Source organism: Melanaphis sacchari, unplaced genomic scaffold (genome assembly GCF_002803265.2).
Source record: "Melanaphis sacchari strain LSU unplaced genomic scaffold, SCAv2.0 Contig26_pilon_pilon, whole genome shotgun sequence".
NCBI classification, from domain to species: Eukaryota; Metazoa; Arthropoda; class Insecta; order Hemiptera; family Aphididae; genus Melanaphis; species Melanaphis sacchari.
In genome coordinates this window covers 1040456-1050639 of record NW_020271143.1, presented here as the reverse complement: position 1 = coordinate 1050639, position 10184 = coordinate 1040456, and the positions used below count along the sequence as shown (strand labels likewise).

The 10184-nt window shown below is 22.6% G+C and overlaps 1 protein-coding gene across 2 annotated transcripts; it reads right to left on the bottom strand.

The window, feature by feature from the left end:
- Window positions 1-517: 517 nt before the first annotated feature.
- On the bottom strand, window positions 518-9434 carry LOC112595324. 2 transcript variants are annotated; one of them, XM_025340477.1, is made up of 18 exons: window positions 9254-9434; window positions 8565-8999; window positions 7117-7286; window positions 6127-6175; window positions 5243-5319; window positions 4984-5060; window positions 4225-4293; window positions 3807-3908; window positions 3507-3749; window positions 3333-3416; window positions 2847-2924; window positions 2641-2778; window positions 2311-2402; window positions 2005-2069; window positions 1491-1534; window positions 950-1383; window positions 697-869; window positions 518-632 (listed from the first exon to the last, which is right to left on the bottom strand). In XM_025340477.1, exons 2-18 carry the CDS (start codon window positions 8720-8722, stop codon window positions 523-525), a joined length of 2163 nt encoding a protein of 720 aa, XP_025196262.1. In that variant the 5' UTR covers window positions 8723-8999; window positions 9254-9434; the 3' UTR covers window positions 518-522. The 2 variants fall into 2 exon arrangements, with proteins under 2 accessions (XP_025196262.1, XP_025196263.1); XM_025340478.1 differs by lacking the exon at window positions 9254-9434 and having other exon boundaries at window positions 8565-8725; window positions 8820-9171.
- Between the last annotated feature and the right edge of the window lie 750 nt (window positions 9435-10184).

Below are 10184 nucleotides of genomic sequence, written 5' to 3'. Positions count from 1 at the left end.
GCTCAGTAAGTAAAAAAGCCTTTTTTAACATAAAAAAAAAAACAATTATGATCAATATTAACATAAATCATTATCACAGCATTTAAACTATTGATTAATATGTTGCATTGTCTATATGTTTGATGTGAAAAAAAAATACATACTGTTAATGGTGAATTATTATCAGAAGTATTTTTACAATAGAATTAATAAAATTAAACTAATAAGAAAAAGTTTAATTTTTTAAAAAATTAAGAAATTATTTTACTCTTATAAATATAATGCTCCAATGATAAAAAGAAAAATATATTTAATAACAAACAAAAAATATATGAATAGTTATATTAAGAACAATCAAATATATACATTATATAGATAAAAGTGATCAAAATTAAAACTGGAACTAATATTTTAGATTTTACATATAAAATAGTCATTTTTTGATTTTCATAAAAAAATAATAATTAAATTGTATTATATAAAAATAACAGTACAGAAAAATCATTGAATAAAAACTAGTCAAAAACAATATAAAACTAAAATTTAAAAAGGATATTCAAAAAAATTGTGATTAATAATTTCAATTGAAATAGATGAAGGGTTTGTTGCTTTACAAGGTTGAGTTAATTTGAGAATTCCATTTTTATGTAGTCCTTAGGAAATAAACGCACAAAATAATTATAAAAAATATCAATTTTCATTTGTACAAATACTAACCAAGTATTTCTACCAAAACTGAAATAGCATATCGTCTATTGGTTACGTGAATAGGACAAACATCAGTAAACATCAAACGCAAACAATTTTTAGGAAATTGTTTTAAAATATTAGATATTATTTTTTTAATGTCAATAGATGGTCGATGAAATTCTTCAACTTGCTCAACAATACTGTAAATAAAATAACATGATTTTATTTTAGTATATACATGATTTTATTTTAGTACATTCATATTAACCAAAATACTAACTTTTGGATATTCTGCAGATTTTTTGGTCCAAAATGATTCATCACATCATTTTCTTGATTAATGTTTAATTCAATATTATCAATCATAGACTTTTCAGGTGGTAACAATTGAGGTAATCCAGATTTTGTTATTAAAGACAAAGAAGGCATGGGACAAATATTTTCAGTATTTAATGGAGGCCCCTCAGTTGAATTGTGTGGTTCAATCATTGTTTTACCGTTTAAAAGTTTTTCAACTTCACTAAAAGATGGAAATGCCATCAGTGGTTGTGGTATATCTATACGAGATAGTTCAGGGCCAACAAGTGTTTTATGGGCTACTAAACTTTGATTCACTCTATAATTTAATTTGTCTTTAAATTTCTTCCATTTAGTCTGATCAATTTTTGAGATAGGTGAAATTTCTCTTAAACTATCTTCTAAATTATTATTTATCTAAAATAGAAATAATAAACTTTTAATGTTTTTGTGCAATTATTTAAACTAAATTTTTTTCAACTATATTTTAATTTTTTTATGTTATTAGAAAAATTAATGTTTACCTCATTAATTGTATCTCGCCACACTAAACTATTATTGGTTAAACCTAGAATACATTTTGTTTGATAATATTAAAATAGTTAAAAAAAAAAAAAGCATATTTAATTATTTTATAATTCTATTAAACAATAATTATATTTATTCTTTGTTAAATTAAATAGTTCTGAGAAAAATAAATTAAAAATGTATTATTTTCTTTCCAGCAAGAGAACATATAGTGTCCAGACAAAATCAATTCTTCTATACATTCTCAAGTAATATTCTGCATAGTGGAATCAGCTTAATGGCAGTGTCGCACAAGGTTGCATAGAATCTCTATGTTCACTTGCTGCACAATATAGATATAAAAATGTTGTTCTTAATATAAATTGTATCATATAAAAGTAGATTCTTATTGTTAAATGTTAACAAAACAAGAAAATCATAACTTTGGTTAATTATTTATATTATAATAAAAATATTTTAATGATAAACTGCACAGCGTATACCAAATATAAATTAATAGTGGTTACTTACATTCTTCAACTAAAGGAAGCAGCGTTAAATGAGGTAATGAATTGTTTTTGCAATGGTTATAAATACTGAAAACATACAATTATTTAAAACGTTTAATTATATACATAAATATTACTGTTATTCTATAGTTATTGAGTTTATTATTTTGATTATTAGATTAAAATGATCAAATCTTATAGCTGATTTATTTTTTAAAACTAAATAAATTTTAATGAATAAAATTGAATGTTATGAATTTATAATATTGATTTTTCTTTATTCAGAAATAAATAATATTAAAATTAGAAAAATAGATGTATTACATACCAAATGTTTGAAGTATTACAATCATTTAATTTTTCTTCATTGGTTTTGTAACTACCCATAGTCATTTCATTATTAAAAATATCATCTAAATTCTGGTAAAAATAATTTTAGGATTAATTAATTATAATTGTACAACCGTAATAAATATAAAGAACAACATAATTAAACTTGTTTTTCATTTATTTTAGTTTTCTTAAATGATAAATAAAATGCAATTACAAACTACCAAGAATGATTGAAAAATAATTCATGTTAAATCTAAAATATATCATGAAATTTTAAAACAGAAATTAGAATTTTATTTTTTAAATATATTAAAATATACAATACTTTGTGTTCTTCTAATTCCATGTTTAATGTAAGAGCAGCAAATGGTATAATAAGTCTATTACGGTACATAGCATATCTTATAGGTAAATGATCAATAGATTGATTAGTACACTTCAACATCATACATTCAAGTGGTCTCTAATGAAATAAAATAAATAATTGTTAAATTATAATAATTACTTGTATTTAATAGTTAAAAGAATTACATCAAACATCTCTCCTTGTAGTTTTTTTAACCTGTTTCTAAGTACTCGGCTGTTTTGTTCAATCTGTCTTTTCTTAAGCTATATAAAATAATTTACAATCAAAAAATATTAATAATATATTTTATTACTTCCTATAACTAAAGAATATTTATACTATTCTGTTAAAAATTGTGAAAAGATAGTCGCTAATTTTGTTATTTGTACATTATTGAAAGTTCTTAAAAATTTTAGTGATAAACACTTAATCTTTACTATAGTATAACAATGGTTGAATACTATAACACAATTAATATTTAGTTATATTTACAGTAGTTTAAATACACTTAATCAAGAGTATTAATGTACATATTATACTTTATCAACTGAAAAAAATAAATAGTATAATAATTCAAAATATTAAAAAAATATATACCAGTATTTACAGTAAATAAAACTATTAAGTGATAATCATACAAATTAATTTATATTTACTAAAAATAAACTTACTTTTTTTTTTAAAAGAACGTTGGGTCTTTTTCTTTTTAGTGATTGATTTGTCAAATTTTCAGGGGTAAAATGTTCATTAGTTCCCTAAAAACATTATTTTTATTTAATTTGTATTCTATTATTTATTATAATACAATTTTAAAACAGCTTTTACACTTAATCAAATAGTAGTACCTTATATTTTAATTGTTGTTCTTGTAGATCAATTGAATGTTGAGATAGTTCTCCTTTAGTTTGTTGATCTTGTAAATTTATCATACGTTGTGATTGTTCTATTTCTTGTTGTGGTACTATATTTTTAGGCTGTACATCAAAGCTCATTAATTCTTGTATAAAATCATTTTTTGGTAAAAGAGGATGTTCAGTGGGAGCATATTGATTGATTAATGAAAACTCTTCAATTGGTTGGATGAATATCTAAAAAATATATATACTTATAGTAATAAATTAAAAATACCAAATTGTTGAATTTACAACTTGTTGGTCTAAATCTGAAATTTTATAAATATCACCAATATTTTCTTCAGTATTCAAATTAAGCATATTTTGATTATGTAGAATTGGCACATTAAGAGCCTATATAAAAATAATAAGCATTTTGTAATTAAAAATTATACACAATCACAATAAAAATTGAGCATTAATCTTACTCTGAAACTTGTATTAGTATATGATAGTAATAGCTATTTATCATTATTTTAAATTTTAAATAATATGTTTTAGTTTATTCATAATTATTAGCACAAAAAAAATCTTGTAAGAATATTTTCAAAATGTATTAAATACCTGTTTGAATTGTTTAAAATATTTTTTTTGTTTCAGTAATTTCAACTATAACTATTTTTTGATAAACTTAAATATTATACTTTGTAAATTATTTAAATATACTTACTATTTGGTTTGGAACATTTGACTCAAGCAGTTTCATTTCTGTAGCATTTAAAGTGTGTCTTGGATGATTCTACACAAATTAACATTTTAAGAAACCAAATGTAAAATTAAGTTAGCAATTAATAAACAAAAATAACTGACAATGTATTGTTTTATTATAATAATCTATTATTTGTTCAATAAACATTTCACAAACAAAAATTAATAGAAGTGTCCTAATTTTTTTTTTTTATATATACTTCATACAAACATAATAATGTAGATAGTTTTAATTTGTCAAATAATTATTAATTTAAATATTTTTTAAAATATTAAATTATATTCTATAAGTATATTACAATGTATTGTTTATGAAAATAAAATATAAATAACCTATTAACTATTAAGCTAATAGTCTCAAAATCTAATACTTAAGCAAATAAAACACCTTAATGTAAATGCTAATAGCCAGTAATTTTCTCTATACAAATTACATATTAAATAATTTAAAAAATTTTAAATTGATACTACTTAGTAATTGATCATTACACTATCATCCTAAACCTAAATATTGTTATGGTAAAGCTTTTAACTATAATAAATATTTATAAATTGATATTATTGGTGTGTGAACAACTTGTAGTATCTAACCATTTGTCCTTATTGCTTTACATTTAAAATTCAATTACCAATGTTTATAATAAAACCAATAGTTTTATCATTAAAATATAAAATGGGTAACATAACTAAAATCCTAAATATATAATAACAAGTGACTTACTAAAAGAATATCTATCTCATTGTGGATTGTTTCTAAATTAGATACTCGATGTTGATTTAATGATTGAATTTTCTGGCCTAAAATAAATTAAATGTAGGTAGTTACTTGAATTAAATAAAAATAAATATTTATTATTAGTATGTAAATATATAAATCAAGTCAATTAACAATGTAGTTCAGCTTAAGTAAATAATATTAGTCTTTTTATGACTAAATTTTTACTATTTATTTAAAAAAATAATAATTAAAAAAAATTTACTTTGAATTTGTTCTATGTTGTCTGATTCTTTAGTAGCACCTGATTTCCTTTTTTGTTTCTTTCTTGGTATTTTGTCTCTAAGTTAAAATCAATTTATATAAACATAAGTACTTAAGTAAAAGACAAAACATAAAATTAGACCTTTATAAAATTTCTAATAATTTTAAAGTATGGCTGATAATTGTATCATTATCTTTATTACATTAAATAACTTAAAGTAGATGGGCATTTTGAGAAATGCCTGGATATTTTATAGAATACTCAAATGATTATAGTAGGTCATAGAGCAAATAATTATCTTACAGCACTATAATAAGATATCAATAATAAATCAAATATTTCTAATAGTACTCATATTATATATCTATCATATATAGATAATTTATAGTAATTTAATAAGACATTTAATCAATAGACTAAGTTCTATTTAATACTTTAAGTTTTATATGAGTATTAAACAAACTTTATGCAGATTCCAAAAATACTTTATTGCACTTAAAAATATTTTGGTAAAGTATTATTTATTAAGATTGAAAGATTGTAATTGTATAAATTAATTATATTGTCTTATACTGTTACTTATGTCCATAATGCTGGATGGTAAATAACAGTTTACATTTTCAATAAAAATAATTTATTACATCATAAATTAAATAAAAAAAAATAAATATGTATTGTATTTAATGTATTATATACATTATAATTGTAATGAATATTCTTTAAAATTACTAGACATTGCATACATTTTAATTTTTAATACAGCATATTAGGCAAATAGAAGCAAATATTCTAAAAATATATAAATGTTATAAACACTAGATTAAATACTTTGACTAGTAATATAAATAATTCTTATAATAAAATAAATATGTATGTATACTTACACAGCTATTTTTTTCTTGTAAAAAGTCTTTGTTGAGTTGGTACAATAACCTAAACATTTTTTTTTTATTTTAGAAAAGTTAAATATTTATATCATATTATATGTATAAATCAAAAGAGGGGTTCTTATTAGCTATTAACATTAATTACTTATAATAGGCTCATTTTTCAAATAACTGTTCAGACAAATAATTCAAAAAAAAAAAAAAAAAGATTTTAATAAAAAGAGAGAAAATTTTAGTAAGGATAATAAATCAGATAAATTGACTGGACCATACAATTCTTTTAAAAAATTTTGCCAATGCATATGCCTACATTTAATTAGAGACTAGATCTAATTTAGCAGCAACAAGAGAATAATTTTAAAGATGTTCAACGCCTAACATTGAACCAATTGATCAAAGGAACCAAAGCTAAACTCACTAGAACTAGTCAACTACTTCATACAACTATACCATTTTTAATATTGATGGGATTTGAGTACAAAACAGTACTTTAAATTCTCAAGTAATTCTATTGATAAGTCTAAAAATTGTCAAGGCCATACAATATACCATTTCAATATACGGCTATGAGTCATGTGAACTAACTAGTTTGAAACCAAGATCAATAGAAATTATTAGTGTATCGAATACCAGAACTCAAGAAATTATAGGAATGGATTATTGACAAACGACTTTAAACGAAAATAAAAAGTTTGGATTTAATTATATGTAAATTAGGGATAATAAAATATTTTTAAACTAATTAACAAAGCAATCTAAGATAGTTTAGATATTAAAACAATCATCAATAGAACCAATTCATAAGTTAATATAAACTGTTAAATATGTTTATAACTTTTTTTGAGTCTACATAATTGAATATAATAAAAATACACTTAAGACTAGGTGATTTGAGGATGTAATGTTTATAAGGCCAATAGGTAAATTATAAATAATCATATCTTACTTCAAAAAAATCACTCTTTATAATTATAAAAATAAACTTACTGAAATATGCTTTTGTTGCATTAGTATGTATTAAAATTAAGCCAATATAAGCTTGACTTATCAAAACAAATGGATATTTAATGCGTTGAAAGTCATTTCGTAAAAATGTTAAGGTTGAAGAAATAGCAACTACATCCTCAAAGTTGAGTAAAAGTATAATTAATTGATCACTGAAACAGAAAATGTATTTATATAAATATATTATTGAAAAAAATCAACATTTATCAAGAGATATATTATATTTATATTTGTTTATTTAAATGGGACATTTTATAAATTGTGTTTTTTATTACCAGTGAACTGGCGACAATTTGATATTCTATGAATTCTTATTATTACAAACAAATAAAAATGTAGACCATATTTAATAATAATCCTAAAGAAAAAATTGAAATTATTTACACTTAATAACGGACTTAACAAAATACATTAATAATATAATGTGTACATCAAAAAAAAAATAGGAATAAATCGGCATAGTTGGAAAACTAATTTTAAGGGCCAGGAAAAGAAATACACCAACTAATAGGAACTGTAATGAAATTTTGAAATTATAAATATTATTTATCTAAATTAAGTTTATTCATAATTTTTTCTAATAAGTATAATTAATTACTGGATACTTTTTTTTTTATAGGTAAACATAGTTAGGTACCTATTTATTATAAAGTCAGGTTAGATTTATGACTTATGCTACTAGTTTTTTAGATATCTTAAATTTTCAAGCAACTCATAAATCATAAACTTCATTTATGTAAGTACAAACATTTTATTTTATTGCTAAAAAATACAAATTTTTAATGTTGATATATAAGTATTACTTATGTATGTATGCATTTCCTATAATACATTCAATTATAATACTCGGTCAACATAGTAATTGTTTAAATGATTACTCAATTGCAAAAATGCTAGGCATTTATAGAATACATCATTTTTTTACAAATACAATTACACACTACATATTGTCAAATTGTACACATTATAATATAACATAAAATATAATACAGGAGCAGATCAAACGAGGGGGAGCAAGGGCTCTCTTCCCCACATAGACTACAATTTTTTTAATTTCTTTTGTAAAATGTTTTAATTTCATGTAAAATTAATTTAACCAAGGAATTCTTCATCTTTTTATTTTTTATTTTATTGCACTGATAAACCGAAATTTAAATAATATTTACGTATTAGCTAGCGGATCTAATAATTAGCATTTAAAAAATAGATTGAAATCGTATAGGTAGGTATAGAATATTTATTATACCAATTTATTATAACTGAGTTTAATATTAAAGGATACCTACAACAATTTTATTATTGAAAAATGCATTTGTGTTATATAGTACCTAAATACAAATACTATTATTCAGTATTAAGGAAACAGTAAGAGTAATTTTAAAGTTTGAACTAATAAACAGTTATAATGATAGTATATTCGTATTTTTTACCACATCCAAGGCACATCTAATTTCCGAAAATCGTTATTCGTCTTAAAGTATCTTTGGAGACATTTTTCATCAGTAAACACATTAAATGGCACGTTCAACATGCCGTTTGGATCCACACTGCGGATCAGCCGGTGAAAGTGTTTATTATAAAAATCCATGATCTATAGAAACAACGCACAATTTTAGGAAACAAACTTGTAAACATCGACAAAAAATCGCATAAACGACTACACAGAACCACAAATCACAACTAACATAATATTACATAGGTAACAGCCACATGCTGCATAAGCACATAGCAACAGAGAATATTCAGAAATCGATCCTCGCAAATAAAATGACGGAAATCCCAATAGTGTCGATTGTGGCGATTGCCAATAATCACTAGTCGGATTCCGTCGCCTACGCTGACCACCCATTAACCACGACGATGAGCTGGTCAATCGTGGATCGGAAACAAAAGAATAACAAACGTTCAGTACTGCAGTGTAGACTTATATAGAAGTACATAATTATTATTTGAAAATATTGAATGTAAGCATTGAACTTGGATCTAAACTCTAAAGTAATATTTTACTCTATAGTCATGTATTTTTTTGGCAATATCACGATCTAATATAAGCAATAACTAATAATTATTGGTATAATATAAGTATTTTCCATGATGGAGATAAATGTTAATAACCTACGTTGTAACTTGTAACTTGTGTTAACTATCTTTTCCTGCAATGGCTAACAGTGGGACAATTAAACGAAACTAAATAAGAACACTTGTAAAGTGGTTTTTGTACCTATATAATATGTGTATAAACTAACAAGCTCATATAGTTTTGAAAATATGATGATAGTGTCTAAATAATTAGAGTAAATTAGGTAATAACATTGTAGATAAGCTTTGATAATATTAGTAACCTAACTAAATAATAAATACCTAACACAAGAAGATCAATAATATTTTGTAAATAATTGTGTATGTTAAGTAAAATATCTAGTTTGAATATTCGGTGAACTTTTTAAATCACTACTATCATTCATTTTTGAGTTACAACAACAAAAGTCCAAATCGACTAAATCTAAAATTGGTATTGAGTAAAAATGACCGATTTTCTATAATTTTTTGTCGGGTGTTACGGGTTATTTTAAAAAGATAGGTACTTGGAACTTTTTACTTTTGACCAGGAATGGTGGGGGGAGCTAAAAGTACTAACTAGATACAATTTTCTACCAAAACTATCCTCAAAATGAAATTTTAAGTATTTTTATTGCTCCGAAGTCACGACAACCCCAAAAATATATCAGCCATCATTTTAAAATTAATACAATGTGTCTATTCAAAAGAATCTTAAATGTATAAATATTTTTATTTAATATTAGGTTTGATTAGTTTGAAAATTTAATACAAGTTTTCTATTAAGATTTTTATATGAGTTCAATAATAATATTTAGTCTCAAGTCATAATAATTTTTTGTAAGAGTCTGAAATCTAAATTTTAACAAAATTATATATTCGCATATAAATTAGAAATTTATCACCAAAAGAGTTTAGTTATTTGTTGTAACTCCTAAAATATTAACCGTATAGACTTGAAACATTTCATAGTTATACTTAAATTATGGTTT